The 27209-nt window shown below is 42.5% G+C and overlaps 1 protein-coding gene across 1 annotated transcript; it reads left to right on the top strand.

Moving 5' to 3' along the window:
• Positions 1-1903: 1903 nt before the first annotated feature.
• LOC129816218 (protein phosphatase methylesterase 1-like) lies at positions 1904-25952 on the top strand. The gene is made up of 14 exons (XM_055870455.1): positions 1904-2197; positions 4283-4377; positions 4582-4673; positions 18749-18806; positions 18917-18968; positions 21413-21567; positions 21758-21848; positions 21953-22018; positions 22136-22259; positions 22502-22628; positions 22764-22808; positions 22988-23052; positions 23225-23292; positions 25514-25952. Exons 1-14 carry the CDS (start codon positions 2112-2114, stop codon positions 25515-25517), a joined length of 1128 nt encoding a protein of 375 aa, XP_055726430.1. The 5' UTR covers positions 1904-2111; the 3' UTR covers positions 25518-25952.
• The last annotated feature ends 1257 nt before the right edge of the window (positions 25953-27209 follow it).

Below are 27209 nucleotides of genomic sequence, written 5' to 3'. Positions count from 1 at the left end.
TACATTTTTATGTAATCAATACCTTCTTCGCCCGTTTTGAGGAAAACACAGTACCACCGACGCGGGCCCCTCCCGAGGACAGTGGGCTTTCGTTCATCATGGCTGACGTAAGACATTTAAGCTTGTTATCCCACGCAAGGCTGCCGATGCAATCGCCATTGCACTGCACACTACCCTATCCCATCTGGACAAGAGGAATACCTATGTAAGAATGTTGTTCATTGACTACAGCTCAGCCTTCAACACCATAGTACCCTCCAAGCTCATCATTAAGCTCGGGCCCTGGGATTGAACCCCACCCTGTGCAACTGTGTCCTGGACTTCCGGACCGCCCCCGGGTGGTGAATGTAGGAAACAACACCTCCACTACGCTGATCCTCAACACAGGGGACCCACAAGGGTGTGTGCTCAGCCCCCTCCTGTACTCCCTGCGTGGCCATGCATGCCTTCCGGATTTCCAACAATGACGAGGCAGCCTACAGTGAGGAGGTGAGGGCCCTGGCAGAGTGGTGCCAGGAAAATAAGCTCTCCCTCAACGTCAACAAAGATTAAGGAAATGATCGTGGACTTCAGGAGACAGCAGAGGGAGCATGCCTCCATCCACATCGACAGGGCCGCAGTGGAGAAGGTGAAAAGCTTCAAGTTCCTTGGCATACATATCACTGACAATCTAAAATTGTCCACCCACACAGACAGTGCAGCGAGGAAGGCAAAACAGCGTCTTTTCAACCTCAGGAGGCTAAAGAAATTCAGCTTTGCCCCTAAGACCCTTTCAAACTTTTACAGATGTTCCATTGAGAGCATCCTATTGGGTTGTATCGCAGCCTGGTATGGCAACTGCACCGCTTGCAACCGCAGGGCTCTCCAGAGGGTGGTGCAGTCTGCCCAAGAGACTGAAAAACAGCTTCTATCTCAAGGCCATCAGACTGCCATCACTAGCCGGCCTCCACCCAATACCCTGCCCTGAACTTAGTCACTGTCACTAGCCGGCTACCACCCGGTTACTCAACCCTGCACCTTAGAGGCTACTGCTCTGTGTACATAGACATGGAATCACTGGTTACTTTAATAATGTTTACATGCTGTTTTACTAAATTCATATATTTATACTGTATTCTAGTCAATGTCATCCTATTCAACTATTGCTATATACTATTCTATCCTACAGATATATACATATATATTCACAACAATACACACAAATCTAAAAGTAAAAGAATGGAATTAAGAAAATATATATATATTAGGACGAGCAATGTCGGAGTCCGGAATATAAATATATATCTGTAGAATATATACAGTGGGGAGAACAAGTATTTGATACACTGCTGATTTTGCAGGTTTTCCTACTTACAAAGCATGTAGAGGTCGGTAATTTTTATCATAGGTACACTTCAACTGTGAGAGACGGAATCTAAAACAAAAATCCAGAAAATCACATTGTATGATTTTTAAGTAATTAATTTGCATTTTATTGCATGACATTAGTATTTGATACATCAGAAAAGCAGAACTTAATATTTGGTACAGAAACCTTTGTTTGCAATTACAGAGATCATACATTTCCTGTAGTTCTTATATATATATATATATATATCTACAGATATAAATTTATATTCCGGACTCCGACATTGCTCCTCCTAATATTTATATTTTTCTTAATTTAATTATTATTTTACTTTTAGATTTGTGTGTATTGTTGTGAATAGTTAGACTGTTGGAGCTAGGAACACAAGCATTTCGCTACACCCACAATAACATCTTCTAAATATGTATGCACCAATACAATTATATTTTATTTGATTACGTCATTTTCTTTTTTTTTAACCAAGATTAAGGTTCTACACTTACACCATGTTTTCTGGGAAATATAGTTTTTCTATGAATGTATCTTGATGGTTTAGTTGAGAATAGTGAGCAGTATGCAAACATATCCCAGAGTGCAATGTGGCAATTGGCAAACGGGTAATGTTGTGGGACGATAAACACATTTTGTGGTTGTCAATTTATAGCTGCTAATAGCTGACCGGTACTGGAAGAAAATCGTATGGTTCGAAGGAGGGGGAAGATTTGGTGTTTGACTGAACGGCATTGGCCCCGCGTTCGACAGCATGGAGAAACAGTTGCATTTGAATGTGTTAGCTTCCAGACCTCCCGTGTCAGGAGGCTTGCAGTCGCGGTCTAAAATGAGAATGGGGTGAGTTCACAGCTAGTTTTGAGATGGTTGGCGAGGCTATAATCAGATAGTTGTCTGGCTCTTGTTGCTAAGCCCTACAACTTGTGAATGCATAACTAACCTGAGCCAACAACAGTATTTTCCTCTGTTTAACTTTTGTGGTAAAGCTAGCTAGCTAAGTTCAAAACGTTGCTAGCTAGCTAGCAAGCTAACAAGATAACGGTGAAATATATCTGACAGCTGACAGTAGGTACTGAAATTAATACAGCTTTTCAATCCTATTATCTTGTGAACAATGCTTATATTCACGTGTTGTTTAATTGTGCCATTCAAGTGCTGGTTTTGACCTCATTTGGTTTTGACAGGTCAGTACATAAGGAGCATCATCAGTTAAATCCCAGTCAACAAGCTACCGTGTTATGAAATAAATTAGCTTGATAGCTTCGAATCTTTTATGCATTATGCTGCCTCCATATTCTTCAATATTAGTGTTTCATATGGGTCGTTGATGGTTCAATTTATGAACCGGTATAGCTAAAATGAATCCACCCTCTTTGTTATGTGGTTATCCCTCTCCCCTTCCTTTCTGTCATCATAGCTGCTGTCATAGTCGCTCCTGTGTCACGACCAATGATTTATTATGTAAATCACTGGTCATGACTCAATTTCTTACTTTATAGTTAAGAAGTCTCTCACAGGTCATCACTATTTGATCAATAAGGTCTTTCTGCTTCATCTTATTTGAATGGTTTCATAATTATTGTTATACAACATCCACTGATTAATTAACCATACATTTGATGGCATGACCCTGAGTGTATATGAGATAACCCTTAGCTCAAGCTGTATATGTCATGTTAATGTAGGACTACACTGGGGAAAACCATTTGAATAACTTTCCATACACGTTTGCCCATGAATGAAGTGGTTGGAAAGTTACTTTTTCTTTAGATTAATGTTCTCAAAGTTGACCCATTTTGCATACCCCACCATCCATGTCTTCATCACTGGGAAATATAAACGGTGGAGTTTGATATAATTTAAAAGCTTGCCTACAAGGCTTAAAAAATATTTCATAATTTGTTTTTAATATATAAACATTACATTTTTAAACCTGTAGTGTAAATTATCAAAAAATGCTTAAACTATTTGTCTTTTTCATATTTGCATATTTTGTAGCTTAAACCCTACTTTACATCATCTGAGGTTTTTGTGATGTCCCTGACATCTTTTGAGACATATGCTTTTGAATACAGGATGGGTGTCATTTCAATCATAGAAATATAATTAATATAATGGACCTATTCTTCCACACCACAGCAATTTAGCTGGTGTACACCATTGAAATGTAAATTGAGTTAACATTTTTACTTCTAATTACTACCACAAAGATGACCACTGTCGAATGTCAACTTAAATGGTCATGTCTATCTATTATCTATATTTCTATGATTTCAATAGGTTTCCTATAAAGAATTGACAGTATAATTTCAATTTCAAATCAAGTACTCTGATTTGTGGACTTCTAACTGTCTTTGTGGTCCCATTTGAAAGTTTACATTTAAATTGTATTCCCATTTTAGTACATTTATCAGCCAAAACATGACACCCACCCTGTATTCAAGAGCATCTTGTCTCAAACAATGGCGGGCACAACATAAAAATCTCAGATGACGTAAAATAGGGTTTAAGCTACAACATATGTGAATATGAAAAAATGTTGACTACACGCATTTTTAGATAATTGACATTTAAGGTAAAAAAAATGACATAAGTTTTATTAAAAAACATTTTTTTCAAGAAATTATTAAATATTTAAATTATATCAATCTCAACCATTTATCCTTTCCAGTGGTGAAGACATGGATGTTTCATGGTATGGTGGCGTATGCAAAATAGGTCAACTTTGAGCACTTTTATCTCTTGAATGTTTTGGCATTCAGGTCCAAAATGTCACTTTCTGAGCACTTCTACACTGGGCAAATATCTATGGAAGGTTTTGTTCAAATCAAAAGGGGTGCTGTCAAAAAGTGATTGAATTCAAATGGATTTACCCACTGTTTAAAATCCTCTTTCTGTTTGATATTCAACCTGGCTAACACACAGACCTGGACGGAAGAGAGACTTCTCCCCTCTGTCCTGGAGTGAATACTTTGAAGCAATGGAAGATGTAGAAGTGGAAAACGATAACGCCAAAGATATATCCTTTACTGTGGCTCCCATAAGTGTGCTAATGTTCATCTACACATGGAATTGAACCATGAATGATGCATCATATTTTTGAAACACTTACTGAAGAGAATTCATTTTATACAGTGTAATATTGAACTCCTGATCCAGTGCATCATAAGCATATCTCCATTGTGAATGTGTCTATACTCTATATTCCTTGACTACTCTGCACACGTTCAGAATCTACTGCAGTGGCCAGCATGGTCCTGTGCTGCTCCTGCTCCATGGAGGAGGACACTCTGCTCTCTCCTGGGCTGTGTTCACTGTGAGTAATACTATCAAATACCAGATAGAGCCCCCATACTGTTTTATGTACACACACTACCATCACAACATGTCCTGCATTTACAGAGCCTTCAGAAAGTATTCATACCCCTTGACTTATTCCACATTTTGTTGAGTTTAGGGATGTGGCGATCATTACATTTTGTCAGCTGGTTATTGTCATGTCATTGCCAGTCTGACCGTTAATTAACATAAAGATGTTTAGCATCTCTAGGCATACAAGCCACTGATATGCGCCTTCAAAAAACAAGTCTAATAAATACATTTTAATATAGTCTAATAAATCTATTTAAACTAGATTTAGAATGGCCCATTATCAAATGGGCAGTGGGATAAAGACATGTCATCATTATGCACTCCAATAGCGAATGGAGGGCGCTTTTCCGGCTGGTTCGTTTTTCAATCCTATGCTGGGTAGGCTACTCTGAATATTTCACTCCATGCATCAATCACTGTTTGAGGAGCATGCAGCCTCTTGCTTCGTAACTGGTGATATTCCGCCCAAACTCTGTATGCCATGGGATCTCCAACCCTGTTCCTGCATCTACCCAGTGCTTAATTTGGGAAACCAAGGGAAATCTGTTCGGGAACATTGATAGTAACATGTTTTCACAACAAACATATTTCATTAAACTGTTGACAGCCCCTCTCTGCGTGCTCGAGAACAGAATTAAGGAGAGAGGAGGAGATGGAAATACATGGTGGTGAGATTCTGTAGCTAAAGGTAATGTCAACCTATTAATTATGAAAATATAAAAATGCCCTATTACTAGGCTATTCAAAATCAAATACAAATTCACTATAATTATAGGCTAACTCTGTAAGCCGCCCTGCACAATCAATGAACCAACAGCATCACCTAGGCCTGAACGTTCTCTCCCAAACTCATGGACAGAACGTTTGGAGCGTAGCATAAGGAAACCAGTCCATCCAGTATGCATAATAATACAGTCCACTCTCAAAGGTGGTTACTAGAATAAAACTTTTTGGAAATAAGTCTAGACCAATTATGTACCAAAGACATTTGAAATCTTTATTTTTTTATTTTTATTTTATTTTCCTGCTGTGCATAGTATGTGGTATATTTTTTGGTGCTTGGGCTCATATATAGGCCTATGCATGTGTGTTTTGAATAATCCTCACCTTAGAAAGTGCTATACATTTTGTTGTTATTCTTAGAAACAACATCCACAACGTCCATATTTTCCACGTATTTTTCTTCAAATCAATCAGTTAGGTGAGTTTTTTTTAAAGCGTGATACTGTTTTGATTGTGATTTTCGAACCCATTTGCATTGATGTTAGAGGGACAACAGAGCCCTGAATACTAGGCCATTAGCGAGTTGGGTAATACCAATGCATGTCCAGAGTGCATAAAAGGAGATTACCGTGACTCAATGGTCACTTGGAATTTTACTGCAGTCATGACTGGCGGTAATATGGTCACCGCAACAGCCCTAGTTGTTACAGCCTGAATTCAAAATGGATTAAATTGATTTCTTATCTCACACATCTATGCACAATACCCCATAATGACAAAGTGAAAACATATTTTTAGACATTTTTGCAAATTTATTGAACTAAATACGTTATTCACACTCCTGAGTCAATACTTTTGTAGAAGCAGCAATTACAGCTGTGAGTCTTTCTGTGTAAGTATCGAAAAGCTTTCCACACCTGGATTGTGCAACATTTGGCAATTATTATTTTCAAAATTCTTCAAGCTCTGTCAAATTGTCTGTTGATCATTGCTAGACAACCATTTTCAGTTCTTTCCATAGATTTTCAAATAGATTTAAGTCAAAACTGTAACTTGGCCACTCAGGAACAGTCATTGTCTTCTTGGTAAGCAACTCCAGTGTAGACTTGGCATTGTGTTAGGTTATTGTCCTGCTGAAAGGTGAATTCATCTCCCAGTGTCTAATGGAAAGCAGACTGAACCAGGGGCCTCATTTATCAATATTGCGTAGACACTATTCTAAAATACTACTTACGAATGGAATTTAGAATGTTCGTATGCATAGAAAAAGTGTGTATTATCAAACAGTCCTACGAGCGTCATGCGCACATTTTGCATTTTGAAATGGCCCTAATTACCCATATATGGTCAAAATCATCCCTTTTAAGCGTATGGGGAATATACAAGGCCGTATCATGAAATACAATGGTGCAACCAAAAAAAGCTATGAAAAAAACACTTTTCCAAGACTGAAATAGAGGTGCTAGTGTCAGATTGATTACAACCAAAAGGTTTTATTTGACTTGCTCAGTTGTGGTTTTACCAGTAAAAAATAAAAACATGGCTACAAAGAGAGGACAATTCAAGTTGCTTTAGCAATGGCAAATATAATTCAAAGGAGTAGGCAACACTCACCAATAAGCCATCCATCCTCACCAGCTCCCTCCTGTAGGCGTATAGGCCCACATTGCTGTTCTGCGGACGAACGAGTCATGAGTTTCACCTTGCAACCTTGTCACCACATTCAGTAGCGCTTTTTGCGCATTACATAATCACCTGCACATTAAGAGTGGAAGCCTTTTCTGTTAACATAGCCTAGTTGAACTCGTTTTGGAATGGTGCTTTTATGGCGACGTGGGGGCTGTTTTTTTTCTTTGGGAACCCATTGATGGCAAAGAAACCCCTCTTAACCTGTTGTGCGATGGTGTATGGTAATTGTATGTTTCAGCTTGTTTTTCTGATGATTGAATCCAAAACATTGTCTCATTGAAGGATGTGAAATGCCGGACGGCAAGCTCCCGCTGAAAAGTTCCCATACCCGAGGGTAGATAGCACTTTGATGTGCACCCGAATGGTATGTGTTTGCCTTTCAAAGTAGGTCTTAAATCCTCGCAAAGATCCCATAACATTGGTTTTGGGAAATGATATCTGTTGAGCCAATATGTACTTTCTTCAAAAATTCCCACCTGTCTCAAACTCACTCTAAGCAAAATGCAGCTTGTTCCAAATCTTCCAACAATGCAAGATCAGCCATCTCTCAATAGATTTCCCATTATCTCAGTCTTTTATAGTATTTGGTTTCACAATGGTTTCACTTTCACACTTGCCTCAAACTTAACAAGTTACTGCACTTTTATATTTGTTATTATTGTGACAAATGCACTGTGGTCGTCAAATGATGTATAGCCTGTCAATATATGTTGCATGAATTCACAATGAAAATAAAAATGTATTTCGTCATTACTTTCACAAATTTTCAGGATATATTTTCTCCATTCTACTCTTTGCAAGCAGTTCCCTTATTCAACCACTTGGCGATGTGTGTATGCATGGTCATGGCTGTGCGATTTACGTACACAAGCATACGTTTATTGATATATCTCACACTTTGATCCCACGCATTGTTTACACACAAATTTGTGCCAACGCATGATTGATGAGGCCCCAGGTTTTCCTCTAGGATTTTTCCTGTGCTTACCTCCATTACGTTTATTTCTTTGTCCTGGAAAACTCCCCAGTCCTTAACGATTACAAACATACCCATAACATGATGCAGCCACCACTATGCTTTAAATTATAGAGTAGTACTCAGTAATGTATTGGATTTATCCCAAACATAACACTTTGAATTCAGGACAAAAAGTTAATTGCTTTGCCATGTTTTTTGCAGTATTACTTTAGTGCGTTGTTGCAAACAGGATGCATGTTTTAGAATATTTTTTATTCTGAACAGGCTTCCTTCTTTTCACTCTGTCATTTAGGTTAGTATTGTGGAGTAACTACAATGTTGTTGATCCATCCTCAGGATAAAACTATCACAGCCATTAAACTCGGTTTTAATTTCACCTTTGGCCTCATCCTCTGCGGCAACTGAGTTAGGAAGGACGCCTGTATCTTTGTAGTGACGGGGTGCCCTTTGCAAGGCATTGGAAAACCTCCCTGGTCTTTGTGGTTGAATCTATGTTTGAAATTCACTGCTCGACTGAAGGACCTTACAATTAGCTGTATGTGTGAGGTACAGAGTTGAGGTAGTCTTTCAAAAATCATGTTAAACTCTATTATTGCACACAGAGTGAATTCATGGAACTTTTGTGACTTGTTACAATTCACTGTGCAGAAATCGCTCCACATTTTCTTTATTGCAAAAATTGTAATAGTTTGTTTAATTTCAGTTTGTGACAAGACTGAAAGTAAAAGACGCAAAAACAAAACTTAAGAACTGGGAGCATAGAAATAGCGCACATAGAACATATCTACTACCGCTTCTTAGACTTGCTTTCAATGAGAATAGCAGATCTATAACATACATTTCTATGATTTTAGGTCAGTCTCCCAAAAGGTTACATTATTGCAGCTTTAAGCTAATGTTTACTTCTGAACTCATTTAGGCTTGCCATAACAAAGGGGTTGATTCCTTATTGACTCTTAAGACATTCAAGCCTTTCATGTTTAATTAATTTGTAAAAATTTCAAAAAACATAATTCTACTTTGACATTATGGGGTATTGTGTGTAGGCCAGTGACAAATAAAAATGAAATCCATTTCCAATTCAAGCTTTAACACAACAACATTTGGAAAAAGTCAAGGAGTGTGAATACTTTCTGAATGGGCACTGTAAGGTTGTATTGCGTGACTGTTGAAGTTTTTTTTTTTTTTTTTAGATTAATAATAATTTCCCTTTTATTTGACCAGGTAGGCCAGTTGAGAACAAGTTCTCATTTACAACTGAGACCTGGCCAAGATAAAGCAAAGCAGCGTGACACAAACAACACAGAGTTACACATGAGATAAACAAACGTACAGTCAATAACACAATAGAAAAATCTATATACAGTGTGTGCAAATGTAGTAAGATTAGGCAGGTATGGCAATAAATAGGCCATACTGGTGAAAGAATTACAATTATACACTGGAGTGATAGATGTGCAGCAGATGAATGTGCAAGTAGAGATCATGGGGTGCAAAAAAACAAAACATTTACATTTAAGTCATTTAGCAGACGCTCTTATCCAGAGCGACTTACAAATTGGTGCATTCACCTTATGACATTCAGTGGAACAGCCACTTTACAATAGTGCATCTAAATCTTTTAAGGGGGGGGGGGGGTGTCAGAAGGATTGCTTTATCCTATCCTAGGTATTCCTTAAAGAGGTGGGGTTTCAGGTGTCTCCGGAAGGTGGTGATTGACTCCGCTGTCCTGGCGTCGTGAGGGAGTTTGTTCCACCATTGGGGTGCCAGAGCAGCGAACAGTTTTGACTGGGCTGAGCGGGAACTGTACTTCCTCAGTGGTAGGGAGGCGAGCAGGCCAGAGGTGGATGAACGCAGTGCCCTTGTTTGGGTGTAGGGCCTGATCAGAGCCTGAAGGTACTGAGGTGCCGTTCCCCTCACAGCTCCGTAGGCAAGCACCATGGTCTTGTAGCGGATGCGAGCTTCAACTGGAAGCCAGTGGAGAGAGCGGAGGAGCGGGGTGACGTGAGAGAACTTGGGAAGGTTGAACACCAGACGGGCTGCGGCGTTCTGGATGAGTTGTAGGGGTTTAATGGCACAGGCAGGGAGCCCAGCCAACAGCGAGTTGCAGTAATCCAGACGGGAGATGACAAGTGCCTGGATTAGGACCTGCGCCGCTTCCTGTGTGAGGCAGGGTCGTACTCTGCGGATGTTGTAGAGCATGAACCTACAGGAATGGGCCACCGCCTTGATGTTAGTTGAGAACGACAGGGTGTTGTCCAGGATCACGCCAAGGTTCTTAGCGCTCTGGGAGGAGGACACAATGGAGTTGTCAACCGTGATGGCGAGATCATGGAACGGGCAGTCCTTCCCCGGGAGGAAGAGCAGCTCCGTCTTGCCCGAGGTTCAGCTTGAGGTGGTGATCCGTCGTCCACACTGATATGTCTGCCAGAGATGCGATTCGCCACCTGGTCATCAGAAGTGGGAAAGGAGAAGATTAATTGTGTGTCGTCTGCATAGCAATGATAGGAGAGACCATGTGAGGTTATGACAGAGCCAAGTTACTTGGTGTATAGCGAGAATAGGAGAGGGCCTAGAACAGAGCCCTGGGGGACACCAGTGGTGAGAGCACGTGGTGAGGAGACAGATTCTCGCCACGCCACCTGGTAGGAGCGACCTGTCAGGTAGGACGCAATCCAAGCGTGGGCCGCGCCGGAGATGCCCAACTCGGAGAGGGTGGAGAGGAGGATCTGATGGTTCACAGTATCGAAGGCAGCCGATAGGTCTAGAACACATATGTCAGAGTCAAGGCCCGCGGGCCACATCCGGCCCGCGAGAAGGTTTTTTACGGCCCCTGGGATGATCTTGATTTATTATTAGAACCAGACCGCAGCAAGCCGGCAGCCCGCAGATCTTTTACACGCACCAATACTACATTTCCCACAATGCAACGGTGACGCACCGAGCAGTAGGCTGCTTCATTTCAATATTTATTGGCACAGCAGTCGTCAGCATCACAGTAAAATTAACTTTCAGATACCCATCAAAAATGGCAAAACGGAAGGTGGACACTGAGAACCGGGGGTTTCAAACAAGGTGGGAGTCGGAGTATATGTTCACGGAGGTAGCTGGAAAACCTGTGTGTCTTCTGTGTGGAGAAAGTGTGGCGGTACTGAAAGAGTATAATCTGAGACGACATTATGAAACGAAACACGCGGACAAAAACAAGAATATGGACATGGAACAAAGGCTACAAAAGGCAGAGGAATTAAAACGAGGCCTCAAATCTCGACAGGCTCTGTTCAAAAAAGCCAAATCACAAGGCCAGGCTGCTGTCAAGGCCAGTTTTATTTTGGCAGAAGAGATCGCTAAATCAGCCCGGCCATTTACGGAGGGGGATTTCATCAAAAACTGCATGATTAAAGTTTGTGACGAAGTTTGCCCAGAAAAAAGGCAACTCTTTTTAAATGTGAGTCTGAGCAGAAACACCATTGCCGAGAGAGTAGACCAGTTGTCCATCAATCTAAAAGAGCAGCTTGTGAAAAAGGGAAAAGATTTCATTGCATATTCCTTGGCTGTGGATGAGAGCACCGACATTTCTGACATTGCCCAGTTGTCAATTTTCATCCGCGGAGTGGACTCCAGCCTAAGCGTGACAGAGGAGTTTTTGGCTTTACGTCCTATGCATGGCACAACTACGGGGCATGATTTGTATGAAGAGGTGTCAAGATGTGTAAATGAGATGGAGCTGCCTTGGGAAAAACTCGTGGGTTTGACAACCGACGGAGCACCTGCGATGTGTGGACACAGGAGCGGACTGGTGGCGAAGATACGGGAAAAGATGCAAGAGGAAAACGCGACAGGTGAGCTGACAGCTTATCATTGTATCATACACCAGGAAGCGTTGTGCGGTAAAGCCTTGAAAATGGAGCATGTAATGAGCATCATCACGCGCACAGTTAACTTTATCAGAGCCAAAGGTTTGAATCACCGCCAGTTCAAGGCATTTCTGACGGAGTTAGAAACGGAGCATGGTGATTTGCCTTATCACACAGAGGTGCGATGGCTAAGCCAGGGAAAGGTGCTTCAAAGATGTTTCGAGCTTCGTGAGGAGATTTGTCTGTTCTTGGACAGCAAAGGGAAAGACACAACACAACTCCGAGACGAAATGTTTCTGTGTGAAATGGCTTTTCTGTGTGACATTACGAGTCATCTGAATGCAATGAACTTGCAGCTGCAGGGTCGGGATCATGTCATCTCTGATATGTACAGTACAGTGAAGGCATTTAAAACCAAACTGACTCTGTGGGAGACGCAGATGCGGAAAGAAAATTTGAGCCACTTTCCCAGCTGCCAGACCATGAAAGAGAAGCTCTCTACCAGTGCGTTCCCGAGCGCACAGTTGGCTGATAAAATAGGTATGCTTGCCGCTGACTTTCGACGCCGATTTGCTGACTTTGAAGCACAAAAAAGCAGGTTGGAACTGCTCGGTAACCCATTTGCTGTTGACGTGGAAAGCTCACCACCAAACCTCCAAATGGAGTTGATTGACCTCCAATGCAATGATGCACTGAGGGCAAAATATGCGGCAGTGGGTGCTGCGGAGTTCGCCCGTTTCCTCCCCGACACAATGCCCCAGCTGCGCATCCAGGCTGCTCAAACGTTGTCTATGTTTGGCAGCACATACCTGTGTGAACAACTGTTTTCTTTGATGAACCTGAACAAAACATCACACAGAAGTCGACTTACTGCTGAACACCTCCACTCAATTCTGAGGATTTCCTCAGCTCAGAGCCTTACCCCGAACATTGATGAACTTGTGGAAAAGATGGGACACCACCAAGTATCACCCTCAACCTCAAACAAGTGAACATTACTGTGCAATCACATATTTAGAGTTTTTACTCAGTTCAAGTTTAAAAGTTAAAGTTTAATATTTGTTTTCACTGCATGTTACTTCTCCTTAAACAAAGTGTTGTTTTTGATTAATAGATTTTTGCACTTTATTTTATTGTATTTCAATCCAATTATATTTTAAAAATATTTCAGTTGAGTGGATGATAGAAAATTGCTATTATTGTTTTTTTCTTTGAAGTAAATTTAGCCCACTTTTGCTAAAATAGAAAATATAGGCTACTGATGGTGCCTTGAATACCGGTTTCTTTCATTTAATGTTCATGTTATGGGGATTTTTATATAAAGGAAATTTGTCTTTTGTGTCTGTTGAAAATTAAAGATTACTGACAGAGCCATAAGAAAATATTGCTTTATTTATCTGATCATATTGGAATATATTTGTTAGGTTTTCAGTAGGTTCAATTAGGTTCACTAGACTATATGCGTAATTTAAAATTTTTTCAATGAACATTCGAACAGTCCGGCCCTCGGCTTGTAGCTAAATTTTTTATTTGGCCCTCCGTCCATTTGACTTTGACACCCCTGGTCTAGAAGGATGAGAGCAGAGGAGAGAGAGTTAGCTTTAGCAGTGCGGAGTGCCTCCGTGATACAGAGAAGAGCAGTCAGTTGAATGACTAGTCTTGAAACCTGACTGATTTGGATTAAGAAGGTCATTCTGAGAGAGATAGCAGGAGAGCTGGCCAAGGACGGCACGTTCAAGAGTTTTGGAGAGAAAAGAAAGAAGGGATACTGGTCTGTAGTTGTTGACATCGGGGGGATCGAGTGTAGGTTTTTTCAGAAGGGGTGCAACTCTCGCTCTCTTGAAGACGGAAGGGACGTAGCCAGCGGTCAAGGATGAGTTGATGAGCGAGGTGAGGTAAGGGAGAAGGTCTCCGGAAATGGTCTGGAGAAGAGAGGAGGGGATAGGGTCAAGCGGGCAGGTTGTTGGGCGGCCAGCCGTCACAAGACGCAAGATTTCATCTGGAGAGAGAGGGGAGAAAGAGGTCAGAGCACAGGGTAGGGCAGTGTGAGCAGAACCAGCGGTGTCGTTTGACTTAGCAAACGAGGATCGGATGTCGTCGACCTTCTTTTCAAAATGGTTGACGAAGTCATCTGCAGAGAGGGAGGAGGGGGGGGGGGATTCAGGAGGGAGGAGAAGGTGGCAAAGAGCTTCCTAGGGTTAGAGGCAGATGCTTGGAATTTAGAGTGGTAGAAAGTGGCTTTGGCAGCAGAGACAGAAGAGGAAAATGTAGAGAGGAGGGAGTGAAAGGATGCCAGGTCCGCAGGGAGGCGAGTTTTCCTCCATTTCCGCTCGGCTGTCCGGAGCCCTGTTCTGTGAGCTCGCAATGAGTCGTCGAGCCACGGAGCGGGAGGGGAGGACCGAGCCGGCCTGGAGGATAGGGGACATAGAGAGTCAAAGGATGCAGAAAGGGAGGAGAGGAGGGTTGAGGAGGCAGAATCAGGAGATAGGTTGGAGAAGGTTTGAGCAGAGGGAAGAGATGATAGGATGGAAGAGGAGAGAGTAGCGGGGGAGAGAGAGCAAAGGTTGGGACGGCGCGATACCATCCGAGTAGGGGCAGTGTGGGAAGTGTTGGATGAGAGCGAGAGGGAAAAGGATACAAGGTAGTGGTCAGAGACTTGGAGGGGAGTTGCAATGAGGTTAGTGGAAGAACAGCATCTAGTAAAGATGAGGTCAAGCGTATTGCCTGCCTTGTGAGTAGGGGGGGAAGGTGAGAGGGTGAGGTCAAAAGAGGAGAGGAGTGGAAAGAAGGAGGCAGAGAGGAATGAGTCAAAGGTAGACCTGGGGAGGTTAAAGTCACCCAGAACTGTGAGAGGTGAGCCGTCCTCAGGAAAGGAGCTTATCAAGGCATCAAGCTCATTGATGAACACTCCGAGGGAACCTGGAGGGCAATAAATGATAAGGATGTTAAGCTTGAAAGGGCTGGTAACTGTGACAGCATGGAATTAAAAGGAGGCGATAGACAGATGGGTAAGGGGAGAAAGAGAGAATGACCACTTGGGAGAGATGAGGATCCCGGTGCCACCACCCCACTGACCAGAAGCTCTCGGGGTGTGCGAGAACACGTGGGCAGACGAAGAGAGAGCAGTAGGAGTAGCAGTGTTATCTGTGGTGATCCATGTTTCCGTCAGTGCCAAGAAGTCGAGGGACTGGAGGGAAGCATAGGCTGAGATGAACTCTGCCTTGTTGGCCGCAGATCGGCAGTTCCAGAGGCTACCGGAGACCTGGAACTCCACGTGGGTCGTGCGCGCTGGGACCACCAGTTTAGGGTGGCCGCGGCCACGCGGTGTGAAGCGTTTGTATGGTCTGTGCAGAGAGGAGAGAACAGGGATAGACAGACACATAGTTGACAGGCTACAGAAGAGGCTACGCTAATGCAAAGGAGATTGGAATGACAAGTGGACTACACGTCTCGAATGTTCAGCAAGTTAAGCTTACGTTGCAAAAATCTTATTGACTAAAATGATTAAAATGATACAGTACTGCTGAAGTTGGCTGGCTAGCAGTGGCTGCGTTGTTGACTTTGTTTGAAAGTGTAGCTGGCTAGGTAACCTCGATAGCTGGCTAGGTAACCTCGGTAACTGGCCAGATAATTCGTCTAAACTACACAATTGTCTTAGATACAAGGACAGCAAAGACAACTATGTAGCTAGCTAACACTAGCTAGCTAACACTACACTAATCAAATCGTTCCGTTGTAATGTAATAGTTTCTACAGTGCTGCTATTCGGTAGAAGTTGGCTAGCTAGCAGTGTTAGCAGTGTTGACTAGCAGTATTGACTAGGTAGGAGAACGGCAGCGCGGCGGACGAAAATAGCTGGCCAGCTAACCGAAAATTACTCTAGACTCCACAGTTATCTTAGATACAAGGACAGCAAAGACAACTATGTAGCTAACTAACACTACACTAATCAAGTCGCCAATATGGGGATGAGGTAGTTGGGTGGGCTATTTACAGATGGGCTGTGTACAGGTGCAATGATCAGTAAGCTGCTCTGACAGCTGATGCTTAAAGTTAGTGAGGGAGATATAAGACTCCAGCTTCAATGATTCTTGCAATTTGTTCTAGTCATTGGCAGCAGAGAACTGGAAGGAAAGGCAGCCAAAGGAGGAGTTGGCTTTGGGGATGACCAGTGAAATATACCTGCTGGTGCGCGTGCTATGGGTGGGTGCTGCTGTGGTGACCAGTGAGCTGAGATAAGGCGGGGCTTTACCTAGCAAAGACTTATAGATGACCTGGAGCCAATGGGTTTGGCGACGTAAATGAAGTGAGGGCCAGTCAACGAGAGCATACAGGTCGCAGTGTTGTGTACTATATGGGGCTTTGGTGAGAAAACGGGTGGCACTGTGATAGACTACATCCAATTTGCTGAGTAGAGTGTTGGAGGCTATTTTGTAAATGACATCGCCGAAGTCAAGGATCGGTAGGATAGTCAGTTTTACGAGGGTATGTTTGGCAGCATGAGTGAAGGAGGCTTTGTTGCGAAATAGGAAGCCGATTCTCGATTCAATTTTGGATTGGAGATGATTAATGTGAGTCTGGAGAGTTTACAGTCTAACCAGACACCTAGGTATTTGTAGTTGTCCACATATTCTCAGTCAGAACCATCCAGAGTAGTGATGTTAGACGGGTGGGCGGGTGCGGCCAGCGATCGGTTGAAGAGCATGCATTTAGTTTTACTTGCATTTAAGAGCAGTTGGAGGCCACGGAAGGAGTGTTGTATGACATTGAAGCTCGTCTGGAGGTTAGTTAACACTGTGTCCAAAGAAGGGCCAGAAGTATATGGAGGCCAGAAGGGTGTCGTCTGCATAGAGGTGGATCAGAGAATCACCAGCAGCAAGAGCGACATCATTGATGTATACAGAGAAAAGGGTTGGCCCGAGAATTGCCAGAGGTACGGACAACATGCCCTCCGATTTGACACACTGAACTCTCTGAGAATTAGTTGGTGAACCATGCGAGGCAGTCATTTGAGAAACCAAGGCTGTTGAGTCTGCCGATAAGAATGCGGTGATTGACAGAGTCAAAAGCTTTGGCCAGGTCGATGAAGACGGCTGCACATTACTGTCTTTTATCGATGGAGGTTATGATATCGTTTAGGACCTTGAGCGTGGCTGAGGTGCACCCATGACCAGCTCAGAAACCAGATTGCATAGCAGAGAAGGTACAGTGGGATTCGAAATGGTCGGTGATCTGTTTGTTAACTTGGCTTTCGATGACTTTTAGAAAGGCAGGGTAGGATAGATATAGGTCTGTAATAGTTTGGGTCTAGAGTGTCTCCCCCTTTGAAGAGGGGGATGACTGCGCCAGCTTTCCAATCTTTAAGCATCTCAGACGATGAGAGGTTGAACAGGCTAGTAATAGGGGTTGCAACAATTGCGGTGGATAATTTTAGAAAGAGAGGGTCCAGATTGTCTAGCCCAGCTGATTTATAGTTTTCTAGATTTTGCAGCTCATTCAGAACATCAGCTATCTGGATTTGGGTGAAGGAGAAATGGGGGAGGCTTGGGCAAGTTGCTGTGGGGGGTGCAGAGCTGTTGACCAGGGTAGGGATAGCCAGATGGAAAGCATGGCCAGCTGTAGAAAAATGCTTATTGAGATTATCGATTATCGGTGGTGACAATGTTTCCTAGCCTCAGAGCAGTGGACAGCTGGGAGGAGGTGCTCTTATTCTCCATGGACTTTACAGTGTCCCAGAACTTTTGGGAGTTTGTGCTACAGAATGCAAATTTCTGTTTGAAAAAGCTAGCCTTTGCTTTCCTAACTGCCTGTGTATATTGGTTCCTAACTTCCCTGAAAAGTTGCATATCGCAGGGGCTATTTGATGCTAATGCCGTACGCCACAGGATGTTTTTGTGATGGTCAAGGGCAGTCAGGTCTGGAATGAACCAAGGGCTATATCTGTTCTTAGTTCTACATTTTTTGAATGGGGCATGCTTATTTAAGATGGTGAGAAAAGCACTTTTAAAGAATCACCAGGCATCTTTTACTGACTGAATGAGGTCAATATCCTTCCATAATACCCGGGCCAGGTCGATTAGAAAGGCCTGCTCGCTGAAGTGTTTTAGGGGAGCGTTTGACAGTGATGAGGGGTGGTCGTTTGACTGCGGACGCATTACGGACGCAGGCAATGAGGCAGTGATCGCTGAGATCCTGGTTGAAGACAGCAGAGGTGTATTTAGACGGCAGGTTGGTCAGGATGATATCTATGAGGGTGCCCTTGTTTATGGATTTAGGGTTGTACCTGGTAGGTTCCTTCATCATTTGTGTGAGATTGAGGGCATCTAGCTTAGATTATAGGATGGCCGGGGTGTTAAGCATATCCCAGTTTACGTCACCTAATAGTACAAACTCTGAAGATAAAAGGGGGGCAATTAATTCACATATGGTGTCCAGGGCACAGCTGGGGGCTGAGGGGGGTCTATAATAACAATGAGAGACTTATTTCTGGAAAGGTGGATTTTTAAAAGTAGAAGCTCGAACTGTTTGTGCACAGACCTGGATAGCATGACAGAACTCTGCAGTAGATTGCAACTCCACCCCCTTTGGCAGTTTATCTTGGCGGAAAATGTTATACTTGGGGATGGAAATTTCAGGATTTTTGGTGGCCTTCCTAAACCAGGATTCACACAAGATGGAGCAGTATGTTTGTGAGCCTGCCTTATAATAACACAGACTGACACTGAATTCTGGCCAGAGTTAAGTTAACACAGAGTGGGTTTGTGTTTGCAGGCGGTGATATACAACAGAATTAACTGCCGGGTGGTGGCTATGGACCTCAGGGCCCATGGTGAGTGGCTAACTCTCCCTCATGAGAACACACATTCCTTCTGGTTACCTCATATTCATGGTCTCAATAGTATTATTATTTATTTTTTAACAATTTTCTTTCCCACAAAGGTGACACCAAAGTAAAGAATTCTGACGATCTCTCAGCGGAAACCATGGCCAAGTAAGTTGTCAGGAATGTTTTCTGTCATCATTCAGAGATGAGTGTTAAACAGGGTGTGTGATGGGGAAGGTATTGTGTTTTTGAGATTAGAGGTCGACCGATTATGATTTTTCAACGAAGATACCGATTATTGGAGGACCAAAAAAAGCCGATACCGATTAAAAAATAATAATAATAATTTAAAAATATATATTTTTTAAATTTGTAATAATGACAATTACAACAATACTGAATGAACACTTATTTTAACTTAATATAATACATCAATAAAATCATTGTAGCCTCAAATAAATAATGAAAAATGTTCTACCCCTTAACAAGGCAGTTAACCCACCGTTCCTAGGCCGTCATTGAAAATAAGAATGTGTTCTTAACTGACTTGCCTAATAATGAAAAATGTTCAATATGGTTTAAATAATGCAAAAACAAAGTGTTAGAGAAGAAAGTAAAAGTGCAATATGTGCCATGTAAAAAAGCTGACGTTTAAGTTCCTTGCTCAGAACATGAGAACATATGAAAACTGGTGGTTCCTTTTAACATGTCTTCAATATTCCCAGGTAAGAAGTTTTAGGTTGTAGTTATTATAGGAATTATAGGACTATTTCTCTCTCTACGATTTGTATTTCATATACCTTTGACTATTGGATGTTCTTATAGGTACTTTAGTATTGCCAGTGTAACAGTATAGCTTCCGTCCCTCTCCTCGCCCCTACCTGGGCTCGAACCAGGAACACATCAACAACAGCCACCCTCGAAGCAGCGTTACCCATGCAGAGCAAGGGGAACAACTACTCCAAGTCTCAGAGTGAGTGACGTTTGAAACGCTATTAGTGCGCACCCCGTTAACTAGCTAGCCATTTCACATCGGTTACACCAGCCTAATCTCGAGAGTTGATAGGCTTGAAGTCAAAAAGCTGAATGCTTGAAGCATTGCGAAGAGCTGCTGGCAAAACGCACGAAAGTGCTGTTTGAATGAATGCTTACGAGCCTGCTGGTGCCTACCATCGCTCAGACTGCTCTATCAAATCATAGACTTAATTATAACATAATAACACACAGAAATACGAGCCTTTGGTCATTAAAATGGTCGAATCTGCAAACTATAATTTCGAAAACAAAACGTTTATTCTTTCAGTGAAATACGGAACCGTTCCGTATTTTATCTAACGAAAGGCATCCCTAAGTCTAAATATTGCTGTTACATTGTACAACCTTCAATGTTATGTCATAATTATGTATAATTCTGGCAAATTAATTACGGCCTTTGTTAGGAATAAATGGACTTCACACAGTTCGCAATGAGCCAGGCGGCCTAAACTGCTGCATATACCCTGACTGCTTGCACGGAACGCAAGAGAAATTACACAATTTCTCTAGTTATAAGAATTTCATGTTAGTAGCAGGCAATATTAACTAAATATGCAGGTTTAAAAATATATACTTGTGTATTGATTTTAAAGAAAGCCATTGATGTTTATGGTTAGGTACATTGGTGTAACGACAGTGCTTTTTTCACAAATGCGCTTGTTAAATCATCACCCGTTTGTCGAAGTAGGCTGTGATTCAATGAGAAATTAACAGGCACCGCATCGATTATATGCAACGCAGGACACGCTAGATAAACTAGTAATATCATCAACCATGTGTAGTTAACTAGTGATTATGTTAAGATTGATTGTTTTTTATAAGATAAGTTTAATGCTAGCTGGCAACTTACCTTGGCTTCTTGCTGCCCTCGCGTAACAGGTAGTCAGCCTGCCACGCAGGCTCCTGGTGGAGTGCAATGTAAGGCAGGTGGTTAGAGCGTTGGACTAGTAACCGGAAGTTTGCAAAAACGAATCCCCGAGCTGACAAGGTCAAATCTGTCGTTCTACCCCTTAACAAGGCAGTTAACCCACCGTTCCTAGGCCGTCATTGAAAATAAGAATGTGTTCTTAACTGACTTGCCTAGTTAAATAAAGGTGTATAAAAATAATAATAATAATACGGCAAATCGGTGTCTAAAAATACAGATTTCCGATTGTTATGAAAACTTGAAATCGGCCCTAATTAATCGGCCATTCCGATTAAACGGTCGACCTCTAGTTGAGATGGGAGGGAACCGGACAGGACCTGAGGCAGTGGTGGAGGATTACTGTAAGGGGGTGGAGAGAACCTGTTGGAGAGTGAGGAGAACTGAGTCAGATGAGCTATCGACTGCTGCTGTCTCCCATCGAGACACTGATCTGCTGTTTGATGCAAGGAGAGAAAGCAGGCTTGCTGCAACCCCCAGAATAGTCTTGTTTACATTAACAAAGTGCCAGTGGGAAGAAACTGACATCTCTTTCTATATTGTCTATCTTCTGTCGGGTGTGATTGTTTGAGGAGCTGGATTAGGCTGGTTTGTATGGGTGAGATTGTTCTAGCAGTTGATTTATGCTGGTTTTGTCTCATCTCTCCACCAGGGACATTGGCAAAGTGGTAGAAGCACTCTATGGCGAAAACCCACCTCCGATCATGATGATTGGACACAGCATGGGTGGAGCTATAGCAGTTCATACCGCTGCAGCAAACCACGTGCCGTCTTTACTTGGCCTGTGTGTGATTGATGTCGTTGAAGGTGATTATGGTATTTGTGTTTGTCTCATGATCGAGACTTGTCATTTGATGATCAAACAAGCAGCAGTTGAGGAGCTGACAGAAGATTAATTGATGTATTTATTGTTTTAAACTATGATGTGACACACTGTGTCATTAATTCATTGATTGAGTGATTATTTCATAACATTTCCACGATTGTATTTTTTCAGGCACAGCAATGGATGCCTTAAACAGTATGCAGAATTTCCTCAGGAGTCGACCAAAGACCTTTAAGTCTGTGGAGAATGCCATTGAGTGGAGGTGAGATGCTGTCCGCACACACAAGTGTAAAAATACTCAGCAAATGCTTTACTAATAGAGCATATTCCAAGTCATGTGTTCTGATCTTGTCCCTCCCCCATCAGTGTGAAGAGTGGACAGATCCGAAACGTTGAGTCAGCCCGGGTGTCCATGGGAGGCCAGGTGAAAAAGTAGGTCTGGACCTGAAGAAAATGGGCTCAGAGGACAAATACCTTTTAAATTGATCAACTTCAAGATGTTACTTTTCAGGACCTGTAACTAAACACAAGTTTTGACCACCTCCATAGATGTGAGGAACACCTCAACAGTCCAGGCGTCTCCAAGAGCATCAGTGACGGCATCATTGAAGAGGAGGAGGAAGAAGAGGAAGGAGAATCCAACCACAAAAGAAAGAAGGAGGATGACCAAGAGGTTAGGGATGGGATGATTGGGGTGAAAATGTAATGTTTATTTTTTTACAATATATTTTATACCTATGTATTCGGGTGTGTTTGTATGCGTGGGTCTTCTTAGGCATTAGTAGTTGGTGTATACATCTGGGTGCATATGTCACCTTGAGGGAGTGTGTATGTCATTTCCCACCTTTACACAGTCTGTTGTAGTGTGTACATGAAGAGTAAATTTAAGGTTAACTGTCTCTTGGCTTTCTTCAGGTGAAGGAGACCCTTTATACCTGGCAGATTGATCTGTCAAAGACAGAGAAGTACTGGGAGGGCTGGTTCAGTGGCCTGTCTGCCCTATTCCTTTCCTGTCCTGTGCCAAAACTGCTCCTGCTCGCTGGTGAGTCCCTCGATTCAGTACATTTTACTCCACATGATTTTTACACTTGTGTGTTTTCAATATAATTCAAATACATTTGTCTTTGACATTGGACTACAGCACACAATGTTGAGTATAACATTTTTACCTTTACAGGTGTGGACAGGCTTGACAAAGATCTCACAATTGGACAGATGCAAGGTGAGGACGGCCTCAGATTAATGTTTGTTATGTTGGTTGTTGTTGACAATTGTGGTTCTGATGGGGACTGTGACAATCCACTTAACATATTCCCCCACTCCCTGTGATTTTACTGTAACATCTTCTAAATCCAATGGAATCATGTTGCACATAAAGATTCGTGTTGCAATTGTGTTCAGGGAAGTTCCAGATGCAGGTGCTCCCTCAGTGTGGCCATGCTGTCCATGAGGATGCCCCTGAAAAAGTGAGTGGGTTTTAAACTTCTGGGTATGAGGCTGAACAACTGCTTGTTAAATGTGTCGTTGTTTCCCATTTTGTTGCGATAGTAGTTTCAGGCCAATTTGTAAGTAATATTGCACACAAAATACTATTCTCAATGTCTGGGAACTAAACCCACATTGCTCTTGTTTCCCCAGGTAGCAGACGCTTTGGCCTCGTTCATGGTCCGTCACAAGTTCACTGAATTTAAGGAGGGTTTCCTGTGGTAAGACTAATTTAACACGAATAGAAACACATTGTTTATTACCTTTTAAGTTTGCTTCTCCAGTAATCATTGTAAAATCTCATTGTGAAGACCTACATAAGCATGTATCGGTTATCTGCACTGTTAAATGTTAAAACGACATTATTTGTGGACTAGCAGTTAGTGCTGACGCCTATAAGCACACATGCTTGCCGGTGTTGGCGAGGGTTCGAATCTGGCTCACTGCCCTTGTGACTCACTGTCTGTCTATCTTTCCCACTGTCTCTTCTCAGCCTAATAAAATAGAACCCCCCCCCCTTAAAAATATACACTTAGTGTACAAAACATTAGGAACACTGTCCTAATATTGAGTAACACCTCCTTTTGCCCTCAGAACAGCCTCAATTTGTCGGGGCATAGACTACAAGGTGTCAAGCATTCCACAGGGATGCTGGCCCATGTTGAGTCATTTGACATTTTTACATTTTTGTAATTTAGAGTGGTTTACTGTTAGTGCATTCATCTTGAGATAGCTAGGTGGGACAACTACGTCATAGCTACTTTACTGATGATGTACTTACTATCAGCAAAGTCAGCTAATAAGGGGAAGGGGGAAAAAAGTAAAGTGTGAGTGTTAGTTCACGAAAGGCATTTTTTAATTTTCTTTTTTGTGGGGGTCAGGGTGAGGGGGGGTGCGAGCAGGTGAGGAAGGGGCTGAGTGGGAGCTGCCCTCTCGTAGGGATGGGAAGGCCAGGAGACCAGAGGTGGCAGAATGGAGTGCTCGGGTTGAGATGTAGGGTTTGAGCAAAGCCTGAAGGTAGGGCGGGGCATTTCCTCTTGCTATTCCGTAGGTAAGCGCCATGGTCTTGTAGTGGATGCAAGCTTCGACTGGAAGCCAGTGTAGTGTGTGGAAGAGCGGGATGAAATTAAAGAACTTGGGAAGGTTGAACAACAGGTGGGCTGCTGCATTCTGGATAAGTTTCAGGGGTTTGATGGCACAAGCGGGGAGCCCAGCCAACAGCAAGTTGCAGTAGTCCAGACGAGACATGACAAGTGCCTGGATTAGGGCCTCTGCCGCTTCCTGTGTGAGGTAGGGTTGTACTCTACGGATGATGTAGAGCATGAACCTGCAGGAGCAAGTCACTGCTTTGATGTTTGCATAGAACGACAGGGTGTTGTCCAGGGTCACACCAAGGTTCTTTGCACTCTGGGAGGGAGACACTGGAGTTGTCAACCGTGATGGATAGGTCTTTGAGCGGGCAGGCCTTCCCTGGGAGGAAGATCAGCTCCGTCTTGTCGTGGTTGAGCTTGAGGTGGTGGGCTGACATCCAGGCTGAGATCTGCCAGGCACGCAGAGATGCGTGTCGCCACCTGGGTGTCAGAAGGGGGAAGGAGAAAAGTAGGTGAGTGTCATCTACATAGCAATGATAGAGACCATGTGAGGATATGACAGAGCCGAGTGACTTGGTGTATAGCGTGAAGAGGAGAGGGCTTAGAACCGAGCCCCGGGGTACACCAGTTGTGAGTACGTACTGCAGACACAGATCCTCTCTACATCACCTGGTAGGAGCGGCCTACCGTGTAGGATACAGTCCAAGAGTGTGCAGAGCCTCAGCTGTGAGAGGGTGGACTCCAATGTTTCCCACAGTTGTGTCAAGTCGGCTGGATTTAATTTGGTGGTGGACCATTCTTGATACACACAGGAAACTGTTCAGCGTGGAAAAACCCAGCAGCGTTGCAGTTATTGACACACTCAAACCGGTGCGCCTGGCACCTACTACCATACCCCTTTCAAAGGCAATTAAATATTTTGTCTTGCCCATTCACCCTCTGAATGGTACACATTCACAACCCATGTCACAACGCTTAAAAATACTTATTTAACCTGTCTCCTCCCCTTCATCTACACTGTTTAAGTGGATTTAACAGGTGACATCAATATGGGATCATAGCTTTCACCTGGATTCACCTGATCAGTCTGTCATGGAAAGAGCCAGTGTTCCTAAGGTTTTGAACACTCAGTGTATGTGTATATATATTTTTAAATGAACATAAATTATGGACATCATACAATAATAAGGTTTTGTAACAATTGCTGCCACCAATATTGGTAGTTACTGTATAAGGTCTGTTCTGACACAAGTAATAGTTTTGTATGTCAAAATGGGATGCTAACTGGTACAGGAAAACCAAAAAGCATTTGTTTGTGTTTGTTTTTTACATGTTTTTTTTATTGTAACAGCTAATGGGACCCAAATAAACTACATAGACAAGTGCCCGTTTTTCCCTGGACCCATCCAGCAGTCATGGAGGAGTTGCCTGGAGCCTCATGAACACCATCTTCTGTCAATTACTCCCAACTACGATAAAATAATGTTCATGAGCACTATATAACACTATACAAAATTCTTAGCACTTAAATTGGTAAAAAATATAATTTAAATGTATTATTATTATTATTACTACTACTATTACTTTGACACTTATGGTTTTGCCTTTTTTTCTTTTCTTTGAAAGCAGGGATTTTGTTTCACCCATCCCACTCAACTTTTTTTCCCGTTTTTTTCTGTGATGCCTTGCCTGTTTCTTGTTACATTTTGGCTAACTGCATCTTGTTGTGCTATGTGTTTAATGTTGTTGGATTTTAAGAATGATGAATAAAAATGGAAATGGAAAAGGAATATTTCTCCCGATTTATAATTTCTGTTGTATGTCTGATATATGCACTATTTATTTCTACAATAAACACAGCCACCCGTTATGGAGTATTTTGCAAGTGTACAAAACGGGGTCTCCCCATTGTCTTAAAACCAAGCGGGCAGGTTCATCGGCTTGAAGGAACAACGCTTTCTTCAATTGTACCATCACAGCAGGCTTGACTTTTCTAGTCCTGCAAGTTAAGTAGTGTAGGAACAGGTTGTACAGCACCATCTCTCAGCCCATATTTGATGGGGCTCAAACGTCTTAGCAGGATAATGAGCAAGTTGACATACTGCAGGTCAGCAAAGAGAGCAGTACTGCCTGCACTGGCCAGTGCTCTTTCTAAAGGTGCATACAGTACAGGAAAGAGAGGGACAGGCCAGGTCTTGTGGGCCTTACTGGCTTTAGTTTTGTCAAGAGGCAGGCTGCTATAATGATGGTGATGTACAGTACCAGTCAAAAGTTTGGACATAAAGTTTATTTTTCTACATTTTAGAATAATAGTGAAGACATCAAACTATGAAATAAAACAGGAATCATGTAGTAACCAAAAAAGTGTTAAACAAATCAAAATATTTTATATTTCAGATTATTCAAAATAGCCACCCTTTGCCTTGATGACAGGTTTGCACACTCTTGGCATTCTCTCAAACTGCTTCATGAGGAATGCTTTTCCAACAGTCTTGAAGGAGTTCCCACATATTCTGAGCACTTGTTGGCTGATTTTCCTTCACTCTGTGGTCCAACTCATCCCAAACCATCTCAATTGGGTTTAGGTCAGGTGATTGTGGAGGCCAGGTCATCTGATGCAGCACTCCATCACTCTCCTTCTTGGTCAAATAGCCCTTACACAGCAAGTCTATTATTATTGATGTCCTTTAGTATGGGTTTCTTTGCAGCAATGTGAACATGAAGGCCTGATTCACACAGTCTCCTCTGAACAGTTGATGTTGAGATGTGTCTGTTACTTGACCTCTGGGAAGCATTTATTTGGGCTGTAATCTGAGGTGCAGTTAACTCTGTTGAACTTATTCTCTGCAGCAGAGGTAACTCTGGGTCTTCCTTTCCTGTGGCGGTCCTCATGAGAGCCAGTTTCGTCATTAGCGTTTGATGGTTTTTGCGACTGTACTTGAAGAAACTTTAAAAGTTGTTGAAATTTTCTGTATTGACTGACCTTCATGTTTTAAGGTAATGATGGACTGTCATTTTTCTTTGCTTATTTGAGCTGTTCTTGCCAT

Source organism: Salvelinus fontinalis, chromosome 2 (genome assembly GCF_029448725.1).
Source record: "Salvelinus fontinalis isolate EN_2023a chromosome 2, ASM2944872v1, whole genome shotgun sequence".
Lineage (NCBI taxonomy): Eukaryota > Metazoa > Chordata > Actinopteri > Salmoniformes > Salmonidae > Salvelinus > Salvelinus fontinalis.
Note: the sequence above shows the minus strand (reverse complement) of the source record. Positions and strands in the feature narration are given on the sequence as shown.

Excerpts from the sequence above, each read along its gene's own strand:
- LOC129816218 (XM_055870455.1), top strand. The coding sequence starts at position 2,112 with ATGGAGAAACAGTTGCATTTGAATGTGTTAGCTTCCAGACCTCCCGTG. Across the intron at positions 4,378-4,581 it reads AAACGATAACGCCAAAGATA|CGTTCAGAATCTACTGCAGT; the intron begins TATCCTTTACTG and ends CTACTCTGCACA. Across the intron at positions 18,807-18,916 it reads TATGGACCTCAGGGCCCATG|GTGACACCAAAGTAAAGAAT; the intron begins GTGAGTGGCTAA and ends TTTCCCACAAAG.